The following is a 25,309-nucleotide window of genomic DNA, read 5'->3' as shown; positions in this document are numbered from 1 at the left end:
TTGCACGCTCTGAGCTTGAGGGCCCTTCGCAGGCGCAGGCTGTTATGGGTCGGGCTGCGCATAACCAAGTGATAGAACGGGTTCAAAAGGTTCCTGTGTTATCGACTGTAGAGGCTGATACCGCTATCACTTTGGTAGCTGATGAAGCGATTGTTGTTGCTGCGACTGCTATAAATTCGGTAGCTGCTGACGTGTTTGCTGCTATCCCCGAGTCGTCCTCGAGGGATACAAAGGAGGTGGAGCATGGCACTGCCCGTACGTTGGCAAAGCAGACTGATGTTGTGGGGGATTGTTGGGAGAGGGAGGAGTGCGGGCAGATTGATGAGTTGGTTGCGGCCTCCTCCAATACCTTTGTTGTGCTGCACTCAATATCAGACATGGAGGTTTAGGATTTTGAGCGCACTCCTTTCAGGTCTGCGAGTCATGCTCGGGCAGCTAAGCAGCGACATAGACGACAAAGCTCAGACGGGGATAAACCGGGGGAAGTAGCGACGTGGGAGCAGCTAAAAAATTTTCAAAGTGTGTTGTATCAACGGCTGCACTCTGATCCGACAGGTACAAGGGAGGTGCTAAATTCTGTGACTAATGGTTCGGGAAAATTGGAGCAGTAAGAGGCTGCGGAGTGAGTATGGTCAGCTTGGAGCTAGGCACAAGGGTGGTCGGCCGGCTAAAGCATCTCTCAGTCAGATTCATCTCCAATCTCAAAATCATTACTCTTTGCGGTCTCATGTTAAATCCCATTAAGTTTGTTGTATGGAATATACGTGGTGCTTCTCGCAAAGATTCACTTAGATATTTACATAAGATTTGCAAAACTAATTCAGTACGGTTGTTGGTACTTCTGGAACCCTTGTCGGATACTCCTCAACTTGAGGTGGTACATCAGTTACTTGGGTTTGATAGTGCATTGAGGGCATTGAATAATAAGGTGTGGGTTTTTTGGTACAATGAGATGTCTTTGAGCTTCAGGGAAATGGCAGAGCAACTTCTTCACATGCACATCACCTTCTCTTCCGGGTGTTGTATTCACTTTTCAGCAATATATGCTCGGTGCTCTAGGGTGGGGCGATGCGAGTTGTGGTCAGCAATGGAAGGATTGGCAGGAGAAGTTCTTGGGCCATGATTACTGGCAGGGGATTTTAATGTCATTTCCAGTATGGAGCGAGTGGGAGGTTCCCCGGCTAATGAAAGAAACATGGAAGAATTTAATGATTCTATTGGCAATTGTGATTTGTCGGAGGCGCCTTTTGATGGTTCTTTATTTACATGGACGAATGGTAGGGTGTGACAGAGATTGGATAGAGCCTTAATGAATCGGGATTGGGCTGATGGGTATGAGCTCTCTCATGTCTCACATTTGTCCAGGGGACGATCGGATCATGCTCCACTTTTGATTAGCTGTCAGAATGGGAGTCAAAACAAATGTTCATTTAAATTGCTAAATGTTTGGCGGCGACATTCAGGTTTTTTGGATGTGGTACAGCAGGGTTGGGCGAAGCCGGTGGAGGGTGAGGGTATGACGAAATTTTATCATAAACTGCGGGCGGTTAAGGGTTGTCTGCAATTATGGAACGTCCAGGTCTTTGGAAATATTTTTAACAAAGTGAGAGAGGCCGAGGCTATTATGAAACAACGGGAGGAGCAGTTTGACAATGGGAGGGATACAGCTTCCAGAGCAGCGTTGGAGGAGGCAAAGGCGGTTTATGCAAGGAGTTTGACGTTTGAATGTAAGTATTGGAGACAGAAGGCGGGCATCAAATGGTTGCAGGTTGGGGATGCTAATTTGTCATATTTCCATTCTCGATGCCGTCAGCGCCGAAATTTTAATTTTGTGGCCCGCATTAAAGACCAATTAGGAACATGGTTAGAGGATATACAAGACATAAGGCGGTCAGCGGTGGAGTTCTTTTCATCTTTGTTTGCATCTGAACAACATGGGTGGCACTCTCCGGGGATTCCTTTTACGGTCCCTCAGCTGTTTGCGGCGGACAATGGCATGTTATCTGCTTTATCTGACATGGCAGAATTAAAGGAGGTGGTTTTTGCATTGGAGGCAGACAGTGCTCCTGGACTAGATGGGTTTGGGGCAGGATTTTACCAGGCTTGTTGGGATATTATTAAGTCCGATCTATTGGAGGCGGTACAGGTTTTTTTCCAGGGTATGCGATTGCCCAGGAGTTTTACCAGCACTTCTATTATTTTACTGCCTAAGATTGCGGGCGCCATACAATGGAAGGATTTTCGGCCAATTAGTCTTTGCAACGTCTGTTCTAAAATTATTTCTAAGATCGTCTCTGATCGGTTGGGTAGGGTTCTTCCTACCTTAGTGTCACCGTGGCAGACTAGTTTTGTACCAGGATGGGGGATAACAGATAACATCCTTCTCACGCAGGAGCTGGTAGTAGATTTAGATAGGCGTTTGAGACACCCGAACCTCATGTTAAAGTTGGATATGGAAAAAGCGTATGACAGGGTCGAGTGGCCGTTTCTTTTGTTTATGCTTCGGAATTTTGGTTTTGCGGAACAGGTGGTAGACATTTTCTTTCGACTGGTGTCTAATAATTAGTTTTCAGTGTTGGTGAATGGTGAGGCTGCTGGATTTTTTAAATCTTCAAGGGGTGTTCGGCAGGGTGACCCGGTATCTCCTCACCTTCTTGTGTTAGTTGCTGAATTTTTAGGTCGTGGGCTGCACCACCTTCTTGATGGTCAGCCGGGCAGGTATTTTGTTTTGGCAGTGACTCCGGTGCTCTACCTGGCCTTTGCGGATGACATGCTTATCTTTACAAGATGCTCAGAGGAGTGCCTGAATGCAATCAAGGCTTTTCTATTGGAGTATCAAGAAGCTTCAGGACAAAGGGTAAATGTCAATAAGAGTTCCTTCTTCTTGGTTTCAGGGGCTACTTTGGGGCAGGAGCAGTTGGTGACTAGGGTTCTGGGTTTTCACAGGCAATTTTTCCCATTCACTTATTTGGGTGCTCCTATATATAAAGGCCGGCGGCGGGGTGCCTTGTTTGATGGTATTGTTTCTAAAATGCGGACCCACCTAGGACACTGGAGTACTAAGTTGCTCTCATTTGGGGGTAAGCTGGTCTTAGCACGGCATGTCCTAGCTTCGTTGCCTATGTACTTACTTCAGGTGTTGAATCCTCCAAAGGCTGTGCTTACACGTTTGGGCAAGATTTGTAATTCTTTTCTTTGAGATCATAAGGGGGAGAGGCGCATCCATTGGTCTTCCTGGGACAAGTTGTGCTTTCCCATTAATGAAGGGGGTCTGGGATTTCGGTCCTTTAAGGACATGGCAAGGGCTTTTGCGGCTAAATTATGGTGGAGGCTTAGGCTTGGAGATTCCATTTGGGCAGAGTTCATGCATGCCAAATACATCAAAGGTATTCATCCATCGGAAGCGTCGGCAATGCGGTCTACAGATATTTGGAGACGTATTGAGGCGATACGTCCAATAGTTGAGCAAAACATTAGGTGGTGTTTAGGGAAAGGCCTTGTGGATTTTTGGAAGGATAGATGGGTTCTACATGAGCCATTAGAGAGTGTTGTGGGTCGTTCTGAGGGGCCGCTTTTTCTTGTCTCGGAGTTTATTACTAGGGATGGATGGGATGAAATGCGTCTTGCCCAGTGGGTTTCGGGTTTTGTCATCCATGCGATCAAAGACATACCCCTCGATTTATCTCAGAAAGATAGGATGGTTTGGTTGCCTTCGCCGACGGGTTGTTTCTCGGTTAAGTCGGCATGGGAGGTGCTTCGGCAAAGGAGGCATCAATCCTTGGTCGACTCCTTACTATGGCCTTCGGTTTTGCCAGCAAAAATGTCTTTTTTTGCTTGGAGATTGGTGCGTAATTTCCTCCCTTTGAATGTGACGTTGCGTTCTCGGGGTTTGTCATTTCTCTCTAGATGCGGGTGTTGCGACCTGGAGGAGGAGGCTCTTTTGCATGTGTTTTTAACTGGACCGGTAGCTTCGGAAGTGTGGCGGAGAGTGTCTTGCCACTTTGGATTTCAGTTGCGTAATTGCTCGAGTATGGCGTCGGTTTTTGTCTCTTGGTACCTGACTTCATCTTCCTCTTCGAAAAACCACATTCGGGCATTCATACCAATTGTAGTGTGCTAGTTTCTTTGGTTAGCAAGGAACCAGGAGCGTTATCAAGGCGTGCGATGGGAGGTCGAAAAGATAATCCGCGAAGTGAATTATTTTTTGGAACAGCTCGGGAGAGCAAATAAGCTTCGTCGGTCGCACTTCACGGGGGATGCAGATTGTGATTTGCTACAATTAATCAAAGCCCCTCCTCGGAGGAGGACCCCTTGTGTGATTGCCTGGGAGAAACCGCCACCTGGTTTGCTTAAGTTCAATTCGGACGCCAGCGTGAATCATGGTAGGGCCACGAGTGGTGGACTAGTGCGTGATTGTCAGGGGTTGATTTTTGCTTTTTACAAAGAATTTGGAGAACAGGATGTGTTGGAGGCAGAAAGTATGGCATTACTGTTTGGTCTACAGTTGTGTTTACAAAGGGGGTTTCGTCCTTCGTTGGTAGAGGTGGATTCCAAAGCCTTGGTGCAGTTGGTTGTCTCTGGGGTAATTGCTAAGTGGCCATTATGTAATATTTTGAGGAAAGTTAGAGGTCTTCTGGAGGGCTTTTCGGCCTTCATCTCACATATTTTCCGTGAGGCAAACTCACCTGCAGATAGGTTAGCGGCTATTGGGGCAGTAGGCGTACGGGTTTATGATCATGTTCAACAACTGCCGGCGATCGTTCGGGCTTCTCTTATTCTTGACTCACGTGGGGTGCCGGGGGTTCGATGGCTGAATGAGGAGGGATAGGTTGTGCACTAAGTGTAGATTTAAAGTTGGGGAGGTTGATCCCTCTACCATTTTGTAAGTTTTGTTTGCAATAAAACTTGGGGCTGGCATCCCTCCCCCGGGTACGGGGTTTGCTGTTAAAAAAAAAAAAAAAAACAAAGAACTGTGTCAACCCTATCAATAGGTGCAAACACCTCTAAATAGTCAATTTCGGGTTTCTGCTTGTAGTCTTTCACCACTAATCTCATAGTGTACCTATCAACCTCTTAATTGGGCTTAAATTTCGTCCTATACACCCATTTCACTCCAATGGTTTTTTTACCAGTTGGAAGAGAAGTAAGCATCCAGGTGTCATTTTCTCAATAGCATGAATTTCTTCATCCATTGCTTTTACCTAATGATCATCACAATCTACCTCCTCATGTACTATTAGGTCACAATCCGTAAGTAAAGCAAAATTAATACATAATCGTACATATCTTCTTCAAAAAGTATTATCTGGTGTAATTACATAATCCTACAAATGAGTTAACATCTACCGCTAATACTATGGACATCCAATTAACTCAATCTATAAACCCTGAGCAACTAGAGATGGCTACAAATCAAGATTAACCTCCTCTTCCTGATAATTTAAAGTCACCTCTGCTGTCTTGAGATCTCCAATAAACCAGTCCCAAACACCTCTTTTAACAAATGTCACATCTCTACTCACTATCACTTTTTCTGGCAGAAGATTATATAATTTGTCTGCCCTAGAACTTCATTATAGCCAATAAATACGCACTACTCTCTCTTGTCGTCAAGCTTCTTCCTCATCTAATTAGGAATATGAGAATAGGCAATGCAACCAAAAATTAAGAGATGGTCAAAAAGGGTCTGCTACCACTCTAAACTTCTTTAGGGGTTTTTCCCAAAATACTTCTAATAGGATATCTGTTCAACAAATAAATAGCACAGGAAACTGCCTCTGCCCATAAGGACTTTGGCATCTTTTTCCAATTTTAACATATACCTTACTATATCCATAACTGTCATATTATTTCTTTCCACTGCCCCATTTTGTTGTAAAGTGCACCGAGCAGTCAACTGATACTGTATGCCATTTTTTCTCAAGAAAACATCACAAACCAAATATTCCTAACCCTTGTTCTCAAAATGTTAATCTAACAGCCACTTTGCTTCTCAACAAAAATTTTAAAAATCATAAAAGACTCACATGTATCAAAGTTTTCTTCAAAAAATATATCCAATCCTTTCTACTAAAGTCGTTAATAAAGATAATAAAATACCTGCATCCACCAGTAGAAGGAATCTCCATAGTGTATAAATCTGAATTAATAATTTCTAATGGTCTTCTATCCCTCCAAGATTTACTAGTGTGAAAAGAATCCATAAGTTGCTTTCTTAAACCACATATCACAAATTCTGTCAGTATATCTGATATCGGATAGCCCATCAACCATTCTTCTACAAGCTAAAAATTTAAACTGTCAAAATTTAAATGATTAAATTGCATATGCCATAGTCAATTACTGTCATCTATCACTGTACTCAAACAAAAAAAATTTGGTATTTAAATTCATTGGAAATAAGTGATTTGGAGTTATTAACACATTCGTAATCATTCCATTTTTTTTTATCAAAAATAGTGCAAGTACCATTTTTTATATGAATGTCATATTTCTTTTTAGACAATTGACCTATACTTAACAATTATAATGTAGCTCAGGAACATAAAAATATCATAAATAAAATCAGTAACTCCATTTTTTCAGGCTAATAGGGATTTTTATTTCCAAATTTAACTTCCCCACGGACAGATTCATCAAACTCAATATATGATTCTTTCTTACTAGAAATATGGTTACTCTAGTCGGTGTCCAAATACGATTTATTTTTATCAAATATCTCAATAGCATTATAAGCTAATAACAAAGTTTTAGATTTTTTACTAATATCTTGAACCTGATTATCAGCAACATTAGGCTGAAAATTTCTGTTTATATTTTCTTCAGATTTACATTCAAATTGTATATAGCCAAAATTTTCATAATTATAATATTGAATCTTCTATTCAAAATCATTCTAATTAAAATTATTTTTTCACCAAAATTATCACATCTACCTCTATCAGAACCACCTCTAAAATTAAAATTGTTAATTGTACTGTGTCCAAGATTTGACGTACTTTTTCTACCTCTGTTGTTATAGCCATGACCACCTCTATTGTTATACCCCGCTCTGTTGTTGTAACCCGAGTTTCTCTGATTGGATTCACTTTGCTCCTTAATTACATTATTGCTTCTCAAATTCAACTACGTCTATAGCATCTTTTCTATGATCCTTCTTTGGGATATCTTCTAACTTCCTATTAATTCTTTATTCATGCAGAATTAATGACTCCTACAAATCTTCAATACTCAAATTCATCAAATCTTTTGTCTCATGGATCATAGTTATCACATGATCTAAGTTTATGGATAGGGTGTTGAGAAACATGTTGTAGCAAGGAAGTCATATTAATTGAGTTCCATCTCATTTTTAATATTTGACAAATGAGAAAAAGATGACTCAATGAATTCAGAATTCTCCATTGTCACAAGTTCAAGCTTCCTTTCCAATGTCATCAAATTATTTTGTTGAACTCTAACAATCCCTTTATACTTTTTCTCCAAAATATCCTAGACCTCCTTCACTGTGTTAGTCTCAACAATTTTTCCAAAAACTGACATATTAATTGCTTGATGAATCTATGACAACGCCAAACTATCTTTCATCTTGTTGTTTTCACTAGCATCCTGAGCAAGTACTTTGACATGAGTTATCATCTATTTCTATCAAAAATTAAACTCTACTTTTGTTTTGAATTTTTTGACAGCACAAACAATATTGGATTGGGGTTTTCTATACTTAAATCTATCATAACTTTGATACCACTCTGATGGATCGAAATCGATAAAAAGCATAAATCCATGGGATAATACACAAGAAATTGATATTGAGGCAAAAGGAATTTCTTCTATTATATTAGTCAAGGGATAATTTCATGAACTTCCCTTGAGACTTTTGACTATTTCACTGGTCTCCCTCCAAATTTTAAAAATTACATTAATCTTTCTTGAGATTTATTATCTTGTAACATCTAAATCCAACCAATAATTAAAGTCCTATTAGGAGAGAGAAAATAATATGATTCCACCATTACTCCTCATCTACTAAATTGTTTAATTAAACTAATACCCGCCCAAACATTAAAAAAACTAGAATTTACTATTTATCATCAGGGATTAAATCATAAATGACAGTATATCATTTTGTATATTTCACTTAATGTAAGATCCAAATTTGTCTTTTTAATTACAAACTTATTGTCAAACCTGATCAACAATAAATAATCAAAAAAATTTGTAACCAAACTATTACAAAGAATGAACTTTAATACCATAAAAATCTCAACAACTAATATTAATATGCTGACAAGGATATTTATGATATTAATATTTGTAGTTTGTAATATTTCGATTGCATTTCTTTTTATTATTTGTTGTTGATCATATTTGACAATGGAAATATCACTGAAAAGAACAATTTGAATATTGTATTAAGTGAAAAATATAAAATGGTATACCATTTTTTGATGCTACATGTGATTTGATTGCTAATGATAAACAACAAATTTTAATATGTTTTTATTTAATGTATGGGTTGCTATTAAATTAATTAAATAATGTAGTACATGAGGAGCAATGATATTATTTTTTCTTTTCTAACATCACTTTTTGATTATTAATTGGGTCTAAATATTACAAAATAATTAACTTTAAGAGAGGTTAGTGAAATTTTTGAAATTTAGAGGGAAGCCAGTGAAATAGTCAAAAATCTCAGGGAGGTTTCTAAAATTATCCCATTGCTCAAATGAGGCCACGGTTCTTTCTTACAAAAGACGACAAAACTGATGCGGAGGCTACGGCTTGTTCTTGTACCCTCAGCGGCCTTTTTATACTGACATCTACTACTACTAATTACTTCACGAATCAGGTTCCATGTGACCATTCCTTCAAAAAAAAAAACAAAAGGTTCCATGTGACCAATGACTGAACAATATAACCAATAAACTAACACCATGTGGTTAATAAATTAATCAATTATCACAATTTGGTTTATTTTTTTACATGGTGTACCTGTTTGGTTAAGAGGCAATTCAGTCTCCGTCAAGTCTTTCAATGATCCTTTTATATTTACCTATCTCTTCAGTATATAAAGTTTAGTATTAAGTAAATATAGAAATAGAAGTAAACTAGAAATCATCGTACGGATCAAAAAAAAGACTGGCAAATTATCAATTTTGACATTTAAGCATAGTACTCGAGCCATGTACGATTTCAAGTTATTTTATGGCTTTAACCAATTTATCAAACCAACCCAAAAAAATAAAAATAAAATTTACCGACCAACAGTTTAGACGAGATTAATATAGTTACATGCGAGTATTTGGTTCTTTTTTACCAAATTATTTTTAGTACTTCTTCACATCCACCGCGCAATGCATGGGATTATTGATAAACTCAGGACCACACACTCTAAACACTAGGTAACAAATTGCACCTATGTGAAGGTTAGCATTTTGCTTCGAAAATAAACGTGGATTGTTGTCAAAAAAAAAAAAAAAACGTGGATTCGACCTTCTCATTTGCAATTCAAGATTTGTCTGATAATTGTTTAGGATTATTATATGGGCAAAATTAAGAAGCTAAGAACCAAATAATTAATGTGGGCAAAACATCAGGATCATTATGGCTCGTCCCTTCTATATATTTGAGACCAAAGATGCTATTGTGGCTTTTGCAAAAATCAACCTAGAAAACAATCTGGCCGAGCAACGCATGAGCTAGCTCTATTCTGTTTAAGCAAAATTGAGGTTCCCCGGTACAGTGGTAACAAGAATAAAGAAACATCAATTTCAATTGAACACAGTAAATGATATGATATGATGAATCTACCACCACCAGGTGTACAAGAAAAAATTATTTAAAAAAAAAGTTCAAAATGGTGAAAACTTCATTCTTACCCCTCATACAAGAAGAACAAAAGAAATAGGGAATCAAGATGACCACAAATATAGAAAGAAATTTAAAAATAATAATAATTCTCACACAAAGTAACACACGCACATACAAAAAGGACTTCCACTGTCCTTATTAACCTTGATTGAGATTTCAATAAAAAAAAATTTCTGGCTTTTGAAGATTTACTGTTGGATCAATTCAAAAGTTCATCAGGTCTAACTTTGCTGCTGCTTCCGAGGAAATATTTTATGTCCTCTAGTGATTAACTTATACATATAGGAAATATTTCTGGCAAAGTTCTTGTTCTTGAAATTGATATTTTGGTCACCATGTGGATAAAATTTGACTTTTCATTGTTCTCAAGGTCAATGATCACCGACTTCTTGAAATGATACGACTATTTCGCTCAATTAACAAGATAATAATATATATGTTTTTTTATAAAGTTGAATATTTCAACTGCACTAAGGTAGATTTTGGCTGCTGCTTTATTTGTCTTGTTGAAACAATTTAGCACATGCTTGTGTACACAGACATACGTATATATATGTATATATATATAAATACATACATATATATACACACACATACATACATATATAATACATATATATGTGTGTGTGTATTATATATGTATATATGTATGTACATATGTACATATGTATATGTATATTTATATAGTAACTCTAAGGTTCTTCCTAGAAAGGTCCAGTTGAAGTGTTATAATGCAAATAAAATTATTTACTTGATATGTGCAAAGTAAGCTGCCTTCTTTTCCATTTTTAATTACCACAAAAATAAATAGGTAAGAGAAAATCTTTAACTAGATATTAATCGCTGTTATTAAACATAGACATCAAATTATCAAAAAAATCAACAAATTAAGTACAAAGAAGAAATTATTAGAATGTGTCGGTTGAAATTAAAGGAAACACTCATCTTTGCACCAAGAAGCTTCTAAGTTGCATTTTAATGACCACATTGCAATTTTTCCACAAAGATACTAGAAACCTAGCACAAAAGCGAATTTTTTCCTTTTTAGGTAACCGTTTCTTGCTGCCATCTAGATCCTCTAGAATACAAGTACATGAACATGTAGGATGTACAAGAACTGAGGACAAATTCAAGCAACATTAATGTAGGATATAGTTTGAGGATCAGTTCAATGTCAAAGAAGACTATGTCAGAGTCCGATATACAAGTAAAAACAGGTTGAAGCCAAATTAAAGCTTTGCTTTCATTTCTTGGAGCTTAATTTCCAAATCATAACTGCTTTTCAAGACTTCTACAATGACTTTTGCCAAATATTTCTAACTTAATTAGTCTAACGATCTAAGAAGCTTCCACGTAGAAAAATCCAATCTACAAATTTATATATATATCAAGCATAAAAACACCACAAATATCACCTATTCTATCTCATAGTCTTAGCTTTCTTGATCCCTTTTTTGTCTCTCTAGAGATGGCTCTTTCCTGGTTCAAAATTTCTCTTGCCATGGTAATGATTCTTCTACCAATTGCCACAAGAGGAGATGATCCTTTGACTCCTATTTTGAGTATGTGCCCTTTTCTTTATATGTGTGTTTAATATATGATTTGTGGGAAATAAAACTCTTCTAACTCTCTAGAGTTTTCATGTAATTGCCACAGACGATATATGTAAAGAAGTGGAGTGTGGGAAAGGAACTTGCCAAGCATCTCTAGGCTACCCATTCAACTTCAAATGCATTTGCGACAATGGTTGGAAGCGAACACGTTTAGATAATGAAGAAACTTTAGAGTTTCTACCTTGTGTAATTCCAAATTGTAAGTCTTTCGCCCTTGTTCTCATCTGCTTAGAGCGTGTTCTTTGTTGATCAAAACCCCTGATTTTAATTCTGATTATGAAAAAAGAAAAGAAAAGAAAAACTACCATTGTGTTCTTCTCCTTTTTTTTTCTCTTTTGGGAGATACAATTTTCTTTAGTTGTCAATTTCTGTTCCAATCTTACTTCTAGTTTTTTCTTCCCAAGGCTAAAAAGTTGAAAATCAAAGGCAGTATAATAGGTGCTTTTTGGCGTCTCATTGTGATCTTGGAATTTAGAAGAATTTAATATTGAAATAAGTTGATTTGAATTATTATTCCCACCAAAGAAGCATTTTGAATATCTTTCCTAATCTTCAAAATTTTCTTTTATTTTGTGTTAAGTTGAAAAAAAATGTTAATTCTGCCACATACATCTCAAGATATTGTTTGAGAAATTTGTATATTTATTTTGCTAGTACTTTATTTGGTTGTAAGCTGAAAACTGTGATAGTTATCAAGGTCCCTCAGTCCAATTTGCCGGCCAAATGAAGCATATGACTAAAAAATCTTTCCTCTTGTTTACAGGCTCTCTTGACTATTCTTGCATGCCAGCTCCAGCTCCTCTTCCATCAATTCCATACAATAAATCTTTCTTCGACCGTAAGTACTCTTTCACTTAAGAAAAGAAGGGGAAAAAAACTGTCTTTCATCTCAAGTTTCCAATCTTAATGTACTTTACAATAAACGAGGACTCTTAGAGTTCTCTTGACTGTCAAGTTTAGAGTACGAATTTCATGTTTGATAGTTAGGAGTACGAAGGGCAAAGGATGGGGAGGGCGGATAAAAATAATAATAATATAATTAAATAAATAAATAATAAAAATCAAATTTTTTTCTAACAAATAATTTTGTAAAATTCTTTTCTTATCCTTCTAGCCTGCTACTGGATTTACTGCGGTGGAGGAACATGCATAAAGGATGCAACATATACACACAAATGTCAGTGCAATAGTGGTTACTCTAATCTCAACGACATCTCAGTTTTTCCATGCTTTAATCAATGTAAGAGCACCATGGCTATTATATAATTATTGCAATTACTTTTTCATTTTTATTTATATTTGAGATTAATAGAAAAACATGCAATAGAGGATATATGTATATAACAGCTATTGTGGTGATTTAAATGTTTGATTTAAAAAGGTGCCGTTGGGTCCGATTGTTCAAGGCTGGGAGTTAAGCTTTCATCATCAACTTCATCTCGAAATAATGATGACAGCCCTGGTGAGTTTACAAATCCATTGAGGAGTTTTGAATTTTAAATACGTAATAATCTTAATTTTAATTTATAAATAGAGTAAATTGAATTTTTAAAATTAAATTTAACAATAAGTAAATGGAAAATTAGATTAAAAAGATAAAAGGGATTTAATAAGAAGAAAAGAAAGGGCACAAAAAAACTGAAATACAAATATTAATTTTTAGTCGTAATTGTATTTGTACTTGAGAACTTTTAGTGCCATAATCTTCGTTTCTATAGGCGAAAACCAGAACGTACAAGAATTGATTGTTTCACTTGTATTTTGTTTTCTTTGTATTTCTTTTCTTGTGCTTTTCCTTCAACAAGTGCAAAGCATTATAGTGGAAGTTAATCAAATAGAAGTAGGAAACTGAGCTGGTCTTGAGTTCTTTTATCAAATATATTTTACTTAAAAGTGCTTTCATTATTGATAAGGATCAAAAGAAATTTTATCTGATTGATTGTTTAATGAGTATTGCCAATTTTCAAGAAAGAAGATGTAGAAGTTGTGTTCTTGAGACTTGCGTAAATACTATTTGACCAATTCAAAGCATAATAATTAATTTGAAAGGATTGTTCCCTTATAAGTCCAAGATTAACATACACGGAATTGACATTTTTTGTGTCAAAAGTCCAAACCCCATAATTACCCCTTTTTTTAATTGGCCAAGCATATACTAGTTGTCAACTTTCCAATCGAAATTCAACAAGTCACTTTAGCCATGGCAAGTCAACTGATATTATAAAAATTTTCAATATTTGAAGCACAATCTCTAAGTAAGAATAACACGAAAACAATAATAATGTTTATCATATAGACACTTATTGGGCTCTATACATCTAAAAATTCCCATTACGGGCTCCAATTTAAAGATTGAACTTGTAAAAAAAAAAACTTTGTAGACATGCTTAAGCTAATGGTCTGGAGAAGCAGCAATGAAATTTACGCCATCTTATAGTTATTCGCAAGGAGCTAAATCCATTTTGTCATTTAATTTTTATTTAATAAAATTTGGGCTAGCATCTCACTCCGTGTACGGAATTTGCCCGAAAAAAAAAAGTTCCATTTTGTTGTGTTAAATCCCCAACTTTAATGCATTGACAACTTGTAGTATTATTTAGAATGAATGCATCTTGAAATTTTTGTTTCTCATTAACTTTTTCTTCTAGCCTTATTCAAGAAAACTGAAATTGGATTGACGTTTATGCTCACTCTTTCTTGTTTGAAAAAATTTTCAGCTACATCAATTTTACCATGGAAGTTTCAATGGATGGGAATCTTGCTGATATCTGGTGCTATACTACTCTGGAAATAGGAATTTCAATAGTGTGTTGCCTCAGTTTGGCATCACTTTACCAGTTATGTATACACATAATTGCTTGATATTGATTGCGATGTACTTATTTAATTATTTGCACAAAGGATTGATTTTGCATTCATAGAATAAACACGAGGAAGAGGATTATAGCTACTAGAATAGCCTCATATATAGTAGCAAGCAGCACCTTCTATTAACATCTTTCTTGTGTAAAAGAACATACTGTTATTGCAGATATTGATTTTGTTAATAGTGAATGATGGGTTCTGGACCATTTGTTCAAATACGAGCAATGTTTTCATATTCAGACTGGATCACGGATCTGACTGGTTCAACTAGCAATCGTTCATGCCCGATTCAGTTCCAAACCTTATTGAATTTAAAATTTGTGTAAAGGTCTTAATTGAGATTAATCTTTTATTATGTTTGTAATGGCTTCACTATCTTCATCTCCCGGAATGACACTTGACAAAAACTAAAGATAAAATTAACTCACACCAATAGGAAAGTGTGAAGGAAAAATTAGCCTAAATTGGCAGTTATTGTTGATAGGTACATGTACATCTGATCACTTTTGTAATACTCCTACCAATCTAGTTCTGTATAACTTATCATTTAAAGTCAAAGTCATATTGTGTATGAATTTGTGTTTGGTGCGTATCTTCCATGTGACTAATAATTATAGTTAACCCGTCGTTTCCTTCTTATCTTTTAGGTTTAAGTTTTGCTAAAATTAATTGCAACAACTTACGGTATCACTAAACCACATACCTAAAACAAACCATTTTTTTTCTTAGAATACTAACATACGAGAGCTTGTTATACAATTGGAGGAGAGATTGTCCAATATTTGGACTCTCATTTATCAATGACTATAAAAAGGTTGCTAGCTGTAGCTTATCAATGACTGTAAAAGGCAATTGCCAATGGGATTGGCTAAGCTAGTAAGGCTTGTTTAAGGGAAGATTGGTTTGATTCCTGATTTTTTTTTTTCAGTCTACACTACTTCTATACTATAGACAAAAGTTTGGTTTGATTCCCATTATCAATGATATCGCATTTGTAGGTAATCTTTGTCAACAATCTACAACACTACTCCTATATTATTAAGGAGAAGGAACTAAACTGGGCTTGTAAGTGGTTGAAAAATGAACCCTTCAGATCAGACAAGTGCACTACTACACTCTCGAGAGAAGTCTAAGAGACTCTCTTTGGCCATTAGATCAAAACTCAATGATTTCATTGGTAAGTAATCTATAAGTCGAAAAATACACCAGTGGTTTGCTTTGACTTGAGAATTGGGATAGGCATCCCCTCTTCCTAATCTTTGCCCAAAACAAAAAATAAATAAATAAAAATGGAACTGCTGCAAGGAATAGGCTTTCGTTCCCCTGCTGCAAATGAATTTAGTTACCTAGTCAAACATCTAAGGTACTTGCTTCAGTTTCCGTGCATAACTTTGATCCGCATTGTCTCTAGTCTCTACTACACAAATTCGCTTCTACACAAATAAATGGAGATCGGAGATCTTGGTATTGCATAATTGGACATAACTGGAAACTTCTCCCTCTTTAAGAGGAGACTTTTAGTTTTCCTTTTTGGCTTTTCTTTGCATCCCTGAATGAAGAAGACGTAGGTAGTTTAGTTCTAAAAGCAACAAGTACTAAAAACAAAGAACAAACTGATTTTCAGTCGTTGAGAAACCACATCCACCCTTGAATCCATAGAAATGTGTCAATTGGCATCGCAAGGGGAAGTCTATGCAGGCCTCAGCCATAAACAAATAAAACAAGGACCAGTATTCTCCACCAAAATTATCTTGTTTGATTTTTGGTTAGCAGAAAAGTCAAAGTTTAACGCTATTGCAAACCCTATATAATTGCTATTGTAGCAGAAGAATATAAAGCCCGGATATTCAACAAAGTAGACAAATTAAGAAAAGGTCGAGACATCAACCTTTTATTAGCCATCAATTCTGTGTTCAAGCTCTTTCTGTTCAAGTTATATAGAAGTCTCAATCATTTTAGCTGTTGATTTTGTTGCTTATAGACATCCCTTTATTCTCTAGGCCATTTTTTTTCGTTTCTACTTCATTTGTCCCTACTGTTGAAGGCTTTGATGGTATAGGATGGGTAAAGCAGGAAAATGGATCCGGAACTTTTTGTTAGGCAAAAGGGAGGAGAAAGACAAGCACAAGAAAAGAGTGAATTCAGTTGCCATAGAGGTAAGCAATTTAGGAAGTCCAAGAGCAATCTTATCAGTTACAAAAGAGAGGAGGAGATGGAGCTTCAAGAAATCCACCACCACAGAAAAAGACACTCGTCGCAATCTGTCATTTGACTCAATCTCTACTCCCCACCTGGGAAAACAGGCCCTAGAGGAGCATGAAATTGAGCAAATTCGTTTTAAGGCAATGCTAGTAGCAACTAGCAAGCAAGTCAATGGAACAATGCCGGTTGTTACAACTGCTGTTTCACAAGCTATAGGGCCCCTCAAAGATGCTGCTGCCATCAAAATTCAGGCTGCATTTCGTTCTTATTTGGTATATGTAATTTGAGCTTCAAAAGTTTTTTTCATTGGTTTGTTAGATAATCTAGTGGTTGGATGCCTCCTTTTGTTAACAGATCAAATGAATGTGTTTACGATAATCTGATTAAAATGCAGACATACGAACAGTTTGGGTGAGAATTCACAATGATCTGATCGTTTTCTGCAGGCAAGAAAAGCATTGCGTGCTTTACGGGGACTGGTGAAGTTACAAGCATTGGTAAGGGGTCACCTGGCCAGAAAACAAACAACTGCAGTTCTGAGGAGCATGCACGCTTTGATGACTATCCAAGTTAGAGCTCGGTATAGGAGAGTTCGGATGGTTGAGGCTGGAGCAGAGATTGCAACAAAAAGATCAGGTCATGGAGAATCAGCTCGAAATAGTACAGTAAGGCCTTTTTTGGATTATTTTCTCACCTTCCCTTTGGATGATCATCCATCAAGTTCTGCATTTTGTAGGATTTGTTCTTCCACTCAAATTCTTCGTTCAAATCTACTGGATTTTCTCTTCAGTATAGAACTATTATATGTCAGCTCAGTTCATAAACCTGATACAATCAGATTTTACCAAACCAAATAACCAATAATGTTGGACAAAGATACTCCAGAACAAACCACCAAATCTGATGTTAAAAATACTACTGATTTCACAAAATGTAATTAAATTAGATCTTCCACTCAGATGAGAAATCAACGAGATGGTACACTAAATTTATCTCCATATTTCCCCCTGAACATAGATAATGTATACTCTATTTATATAATTCTAGGAGCATATATAGCGATATTTGTTTCCTACGTGTGCCACTGGTGTTAAGTGTCTTGTTGTATTCAGCAGCAACAATTAACAAGCCGTTTGATCACTCAAATGTAGGATAGAAAGGATGTTAATGCTCATGAGATGAGGCCCTTAGATTATTCACAAGCTGAAAGAAAGGAACTTGGAGTCATCACCACATATCACTCTGGTCGGTTTCCAATAAACAAACAAGAAGATCAGCCTGACCAGACATGTTGTAGTCCATCAGCAACAGTGACTGAAACGAGCTCCACCAATCTGTCCACAACAAAACAAATAAAAGTGCAAGCATCCACTGCTCCACTTTCTCATGAAAATCGAGGTTACATGTCCAACACAGCATCTTCAAAGGCAAAAGCAAGGTCACACAGTGAACCAAAGCAAAGGCCAAAAAAATGGCGCCCCGTACAAAAAAACAAGCAATCAACATCAGTGCGAGGTGTAAACGTCGCCCTTGAAGTTCAGGAGCAATATATGCCTTCACCTTCAGAATTCGATGAGCAAGAAAATCAGCATCCATGGTTCATCAAGCTTTATCGATCTGCAAAGCAAGTAAACGGTAGTCATGCAGATCATTCGAGTGTAGCAACTTGCAATTCCAACTTTGAGAAGACTTTAAATCCATTTGAGGTATGTTCTAGGTATTTGGCTAATACTTGTAGGGGCTAGTGACCTGTTAAGCAGATTGGGAAACTTTTGATCGAAACTTTGTTTTCTAATTGAGAGATCACAGTAGTACTGTCATTTGGTCAAAACAGTACTTGGTCGAATTATCACTTGATCTAAAAACTCAAACAGTTAGACAACACTATTTTAAAGCACAACAACAAAATTTGTAGTGCATGAACACTTGGCAACATGTTTTACTTAATTCCTAAAGATCTTTATGCATGTTGATTTCATCATTCCACTGCAGCCTCCCAAGAACCTATACTAACCTTCCCAAGGGATACGGGGCAGGAGCGGTCCTCAGACGACCGCTCCTGAACGGTCTCCTCACAATAAAAAACGTGAGGAGACAAATGAGCCAAGTCAGCAAGGCTGAAGCAGGGCACAAAAACGATGCCGTTCCAAATAAAAAAATGTTGACTTCTAAACGGGAGCAGACGGAGCAAACGGAAGAGAATTGGTTTTTGAAATTCAAATTGAAATTTTGAATTAGCCGCAGAAAACAAAACTGAGGGAAGCGTTTTCATGTGCTTGTGAAGGTAATCTACTCTGACCAACCACTCACTGAAAGCAGAAAGCTGAAGTTCAGGTGGGATTCAACCTACTAGGTGTTTCTAGGTGAAGTGGGTGTAGTCTACTCTGATGAAGGTAGCAATTGACAGAAAAGTGGGTGGAGAGGCAGGCGGCATGGAAGAAGCAAACAGAGATGAAGCCAAAGTTTATCCGTAAAACTGAATAGCAGAAGCAGTTGTGGTCTCCAATTGGGTATAAGAGTGTTGTATGTATTCTGAATGCGTGCAAGAGCGGCGGTAAGGTAGAAGCAAATAGAGGAAATTCAGCATCTCACGAAACCAGATTTTGTCCTTCAACTTAATAGCAGAAGCAGCTACGTCTCCGACTTCGGTGAAACGTGAAGCGTATTAGCAGACCAAGGTAACATGACTGAACCATGTCAGTAATTGTGACCAATAATTTGTCACCCAAATGCACATCTGTTAAAGGAAGGCTGAAATTAGAGTCACTGAAGACATAATATGAAAATGATAGAAGAATAGTGAAGTTGTACTGTATTTGTATGTGTGTACCGTATCTGTGTGTATGTGAGCATTCAGCTTTTCAGTGATGGACTATAATGGGATAGTAGTTTTTGGAAGACCTAGGGTTATGTATTCAAGTAAACCGTCGACTGGAATTAGGGAAAGATGAGAGAAATAAAGTCACATTTAACAAGTGAATGAATATACATCCTGTTGTAAATTAGTTACATGTTATAGCCACCGTATTACAATTGATATGAATCATTGTGCATCTAGTAATTGGTCCATGCTCATGGAGCAATATTAGTTTGCCCCTCTCCTGACCATATAGTGTGTATAAAATGGAGGCGTAGAGTTGAATGAGGTGAAGCAGAGGAAAAGACACATATGTGAATAATAAATGGGTGAACCTTGTGTTGTAAGTCAATTACATGATGTAAGAAATATATTACAATGAGTAGAAAGTAGGGTTATGTATTCAAGTAAACCATCGACTAGAATTAGGGAAAGATGAGAGAAACAAAGTCACATTTAACAAGTGAATGAATATACATCTTGTTGTAAATTAGTTACATGTTATAGCCACCGTATTACAATTGATATGAATTATTGTGCATCTAGTAATTGGTCCATGCTCATGGAGCAATATTAGTTTGCCCCTCTCCTAACCATACAGTGTGTATAAAATAGAGGCGCAGAGTTGAATGAGGTGAAACAGAGGAAAAGACACATATGTGAATAATAAATGGGTGAACCTTGTGTTGTAAGTCAATTACATGATGTAAGAAATATATTACAATGAGTAGAAAGTACTTGTTTGGCCCTCAAAATGTAGAAAAAGTAGAAAATGTGGAGTTGGTTTATGCGGTTGTCATTAACGAATGACATAAGGTCCAGTAAGTTAAAGAATCTAGAATCAAAATATAATCACCAGCGTGGATGTACATACAGTTAAAATAGACTTACATCGTGTGACCAATACATTACAGTCCGTATAAGTTAGTGTACATGGAGTTGTATTTGTACATAGATAATGTCGTTGTCTTAGAGTAAAAGTAAGGTGATGTGAATCATTAATCATATTGATAAGCGTAATAATAGGATTTGGTATACGAGTAATGTGTGATTCATAACACATTATAAATGGTAATATACATTTATATTGTCGTTTATGTACATACTATTCATGAAATGTTGCAAATTAGGGTGTTTGATGCATAATTGGCAGGAGTAGAAGTAATGGATTACAGCAAATTGGCAGAAAATGGGACCCCTGAATTAGGAATGGAGTTCAACAGTGAAGAGGATGCGTACAAGTTTTACAACAAGTATGCCTTTAAAATGGGTTTCAGTGTACGTAAAGACTATCTGAATAAAGATAAAGACGGCGTGACCACGTCTAGGAGATATAGTTGCTGCAAGGAAGGTGTGAAACGCAAGTACGAAGGTGATGTGATGCCAAAGAGGACACGAGCGCCGATGAAAACAGGGTGTGGAGCTAAGATGGTTATCGTGTTGTTTAGAGGGACAATGAAGTACCGTGTGCATGACCTTGTCTTAGAGCATAATCATGAGTTGCACATTGCTCAATGTGCTCACATGATGCCATCACAAAGAAAAGTGAGTGTGGCTCAAGGATTCCAAGCTGAAATAAGCGAGGATGCTGGGCTTTCATTGAAACAGAGCCATGAGCTTATGGGAACGGAAGCAGGTGGAATGGGTAATGTGGGATATACTCGGGATGATCTTAAACGATATCTTCGAACGAGACGGGAAAGGAGCTTGAAATATGGAGAAGCAGGTAGCATGCTGAATTATTTTCAAGAGCAAACACTCGAGAATCCATCCTTTTTTCATGCCGTACAGCTGGACTGTGAAGAGCAGATAACGAATATCTTTTGGGCTGATGCAGGAATGTTAATTGACTACAACTTTTTTGGAGACGTAGTCACATTCGACACAACCTACAAAACAAATAAAGAATACCGGCCACTTGGAGTATTTGTGGGTTTTAACCAGCATAGGCAAATTGTGATATTCGGTGCTGCCCTTATGTATGATGAGACGATAGATTCTTTCAAATGGGTGTTTGGTACATTTTTAGAAGCAATGTGCGGAAAACATCCAAGTACCATACTAACCGACCAAGATCACGCCATGGCAGCCGCTCTTTCAATTGTCATGCCTGAAACATTTCACGGTCTATGTACGTTTCACATAAGGCGTAATTTTATGAAACATCTTGGCAATCACTACAAGGAAAATAGTGATCTTCCATACATGTTTGGTGCCTGCATGTATGAGTTTGAAGAAGTGGAACAATTCAATAGGGTGTGGGAGGCGATGGTGAAGAAACACAATCTTGAAAATAATGAATGGCTCTCAGGGTTGTACAAAATTCGTGATAAATGGGCAAGGTGCATGATGAAAGAAAGATGGACCGCGGGAATGCGAAGCACCCAACTCAGCGAAAGCCTAAATGCAGCAATTAAAAATCATTTGAAACTGGATCATGACCTTGTGCAGTTCTTTAGACATTTCAATCGGGTGGTTGATGAAAAGAGATATAATGAACTGATCGCAGAATATGAAATGAGGCAAAAGCTCCCCATGGTAGGGTTAAGACAAACACCTATGCTTGTGCATGCATCAGAGACGTATTCACCAACCGTATTTGTTGCATTCCAAAATGAATATGGTGAGTCAACAGCTATGGTTATATTGAGACAACAAGATGCAGCGATGTTTGTGGAGTTTACGGTCATGAGGTATGATGGAGGACCTGAAAGAACAGTAGTATTCAATCGGAATGATCTAAGTGTACGTTGCAGTTGCAAAAAATACGAGAATGAAGGCATTTTATGTGGGCACGCGTTGAAGGTGTTTGATACCGTGGGCATAAAAATAATTCCTCTTGAATACATTAAGAGGCGATGGACAAAAAGAGCTCGGGCTGGAGACTGTTTTGATCGGCGAGGACAGGAAGTTGTGACTGATCCTAAAGTCATGATTTCAACTCGTTATCGGGAGCTCGCTCCAGCCATGATTAAGGTCGCAACTCGAGCAGCAATGTCGGAGGACACCAGCAAAGTAGCAATCACTGTCATATCCGATTTGTCAAAGAGAGTTGAGCTCCTCCTCTCAGAAAGTGAAGAGCAACCTTTGCAAAATCAAAAAAATCTGAATATGGAGGAACGAGATAAAATTGAAATTGTAAATGAAATGGGGGAGGCAGTAGTCGCAAGAGGCATTAAAAAACGAGGCTGTGGGAAGAAAAGTAGAGTGATGCGAAGTTGGGTCGATAAATTTGACAGAGTAAAAAGAAAATCTAGATTATCAAGGACTACACAGACTACGGTATGGATCAAAATTTGGTACTTGGGAAACATTTATGCTAAAATTAAGTTATTGTTATACTATTAACTAAAGTTTAGGTAACATTCATTATGAAATAATATTATTACCGTGTCAATACTGTAGGTCTCAGAATCGGAGCCGACATCGGTTTCATTTGAGGAATACATGTTTATGGGATGCCGTTCATCTACTGACTCTGTTTCGGTTAGTATAAAATGGACATGACTCTTGCTTTTATCTGGATGTTTCTAACAGCCTAAATAGTTACATTGATGTTACATTATGTGATAATGTTGTTACGGCCGTCATCCCTCCTGATATACGTATTTTATTTGTGTTATACAATGATTTTGCCCATACGAAACTTGTAGACGCATTCAATGAGTCAGACAGTGAATGGCCCTCCAAATGCTGTTGCTCCCGATATCGATGAAAATCAAACGGTATGCATACATTTAGTAGTTAAAATAAAACCTTCTTGTTCATGTAATAGAGCTACCTTTTTTTCTTTAATTGTAACGGTGAGCTCCCGAAGGCTGTCAAATCATGCAAATTATGTAATTAATGTATGCTCGCTTTAATAACGTATTATTTTTTATTATTTCAAGGTCCACCGTTTCGCTAATCAGGGGCCTCCTGCAAGTGTCCCTACAGAATGGATGCATCCCAGATTTTCTATTTTTTCCAAGCATAACTCCGTCAGAGATGTCTTAATGGTCTGATATATCATTTTTGTTATAATGTCTAGTCCAATTTAACTTTATAAGTGAGCAATATAGGCACTGGTAATGATTTGTTGACAGTCGATTACTTATATTATATAATGTAGGAGGAGCGTGGGGCAATTTCAACACACTGTGATGTTGATGCATATCATGCATTTGCACCATCACCTCAGGTGACAAATTTTTATCGTTACAGCACATATTTATGTAATGTTATTAATTGGAGACTTGGACATCGTATATCATTAATCATATGTTTTATTAATAATATTTGCTGATTTGCCATCGTTACGCATTTCAGGGAAGAAATAACACACAGGGATTGCAACTACGCGTTGACGTCGCCTCCCCCCAAAATGAGGTTGATGAATGATGTGTAACTGTACATTTTGAACGAGACATTAAGTGGTTATCCCAACTTGAGAATGCTGCATATGTACGTTACAAGCAGTTAGTAAGCTGTTACAACTTATTGACGAGGTTATACAGGCACCATTGATGTTTCACTCTTTTCAAATTTAGACAAGTGGATTACAATGCAACAAAAAGGAAGAACGAACAGTACACAATGGGTTACAACCAGTTAGGGATCTGTTACTGTTACGTTACAACTAATTACGACTGTTTAACAATCATGATTAATATCCAAATATGGTAAGCAATTTGTTTGAGTAGAGATTATAATGAGTATAGTTTTACCGCTACCCTAACAAACATTGAACTACATCTCTTGTTATCAGTTGTATCCCATACAACACCTGGGAACGCCGTCATGCATTAGACAATGGGGTATGTACCTTTGAAAGTCATCGTCGCTTGATTCAGTAAAGTCAGATAGGTCCGGATCGGATATAAGCATGGGATCTGCTAAAATGTGCTGAACATTAAATTGTTTTCCAATACCATGTTTTTTTGCGGCCTGGATCTCGTGGAACCTGTGAAGCCTACGCTCCGTCTGCATAACTTCTCGCTGTAGTCTGTGTAATACGCTTGCATCATTGGCTTGTGGTCCTATAACAAGATCCGCTGACCTTGTTCTCGGGATGCGGATGCAATGCCAGCGACAAAATACCTCTAATTCCATTCTTCGCTCACGAACAGGCTCCCATATGGGTTCATGGTCCATAACGAAATAGCCATGCGGTAGATGATCGTTGACGGTATTTTTAAAAATGTGACCAGCTAGTCCCAGAGAATTGTTGGTGTTAAGTGGAGCGTTCCTGAACTCGCGTTTGGTACCATATAAAATCCTCCCATCTGGTGTTTCATACTTGCTTATGGCATTTGTTGGATCCAATGATACTTTCCGTCTTTTTTGCCGAACATTTGATGGTGAGCTTGTATGAGACCCTTCGTTTGTGGATTGCATGACTATGCTAATACCTACTGTTTTTTGGTTGGATGAAAGGAAGGATCTACTGATAAAGAATTAGGTGATAGAAAAAAAGAGGTAGAAATTTTAAACAGAGCACCTATTTAAGACCATGCATAGTAAATGGTTTCTTCCGACAACTTGACCAACTGCTTGCTATGTCATTTCATGTTGTTCTCCACGGGATGGTACTCCTGGGTGAGTAGATGAAGGCATGACACCACCTATTAACGAGACAATAGACTCAACGTGTAGTCAAATGTATAGTGTGTGGATGAAATAATTGTTGAATTTGATTCGACCATGACCTGTACTCCAAGAACAATTGGGTCAGGTGAATACCCAATTATTCATCAGTCACCTTACTTTTCCTGTGTAACAAGAAGTTACCACCAGTATTTACGTAAATTACAGGACGTTAATAAGATGTTACCTCTTATTGATGTTCTTGTACAGGCACCTTGTCATTTGCCTATATGTTAAAATTTAGACAATTTGTTTACAATTGTATTAACGATAAGTA

General features: G+C 37.2%; 4 protein-coding genes across 4 annotated transcripts; all 4 read left to right on the top strand.

Annotated features, from left to right (window-relative positions):
- Positions 1-1,156: 1,156 nt before the first annotated feature.
- LOC113760083 lies at positions 1,157-4,828 on the top strand. The gene is made up of 5 exons (XM_027302656.1): positions 1,157-1,277; positions 1,464-2,398; positions 2,567-3,182; positions 3,267-3,964; positions 4,214-4,828. The coding sequence occupies exons 1-5, from the start codon at positions 1,157-1,159 to the stop codon at positions 4,826-4,828; spliced, it is 2,985 nt and encodes a 994-aa protein (XP_027158457.1).
- A 6,515-nt stretch (positions 4,829-11,343) lies between these two features.
- On the top strand, positions 11,344-14,526 carry LOC113764165. Its single transcript, XM_027308247.1, has 6 exons — positions 11,344-11,432; positions 11,527-11,682; positions 12,247-12,321; positions 12,598-12,723; positions 12,865-12,945; positions 14,201-14,526. Exons 1-6 carry the CDS (start codon positions 11,372-11,374, stop codon positions 14,275-14,277), a joined length of 576 nt encoding a protein of 191 aa, XP_027164048.1. The 5' UTR covers positions 11,344-11,371; the 3' UTR covers positions 14,278-14,526.
- Positions 14,527-16,408: 1,882 nt separating this feature from the next.
- LOC113760081 (protein IQ-DOMAIN 32-like) lies at positions 16,409-19,024 on the top strand. The gene is made up of 4 exons (XM_027302655.1): positions 16,409-16,822; positions 16,997-17,215; positions 17,702-18,256; positions 18,944-19,024. Exons 1-4 carry the CDS (start codon positions 16,409-16,411, stop codon positions 19,022-19,024), a joined length of 1,269 nt encoding a protein of 422 aa, XP_027158456.1.
- A 1,547-nt stretch (positions 19,025-20,571) lies between these two features.
- LOC113760080 (protein FAR1-RELATED SEQUENCE 5-like) lies at positions 20,572-23,787 on the top strand. Its single transcript, XM_027302654.1, has 6 exons — positions 20,572-22,689; positions 22,813-22,893; positions 23,061-23,132; positions 23,298-23,405; positions 23,519-23,587; positions 23,716-23,787. The coding sequence occupies exons 1-6, from the start codon at positions 20,572-20,574 to the stop codon at positions 23,785-23,787; spliced, it is 2,520 nt and encodes an 839-aa protein (XP_027158455.1).
- The last annotated feature ends 1,522 nt before the right edge of the window (positions 23,788-25,309 follow it).

The sequence above is a fragment of the Coffea eugenioides genome, chromosome 2, assembly GCF_003713205.1.
Source record: "Coffea eugenioides isolate CCC68of chromosome 2, Ceug_1.0, whole genome shotgun sequence".
NCBI classification, from domain to species: Eukaryota; Viridiplantae; Streptophyta; class Magnoliopsida; order Gentianales; family Rubiaceae; genus Coffea; species Coffea eugenioides.
Note: the sequence above shows the minus strand (reverse complement) of the source record. Positions and strands in the feature narration are given on the sequence as shown.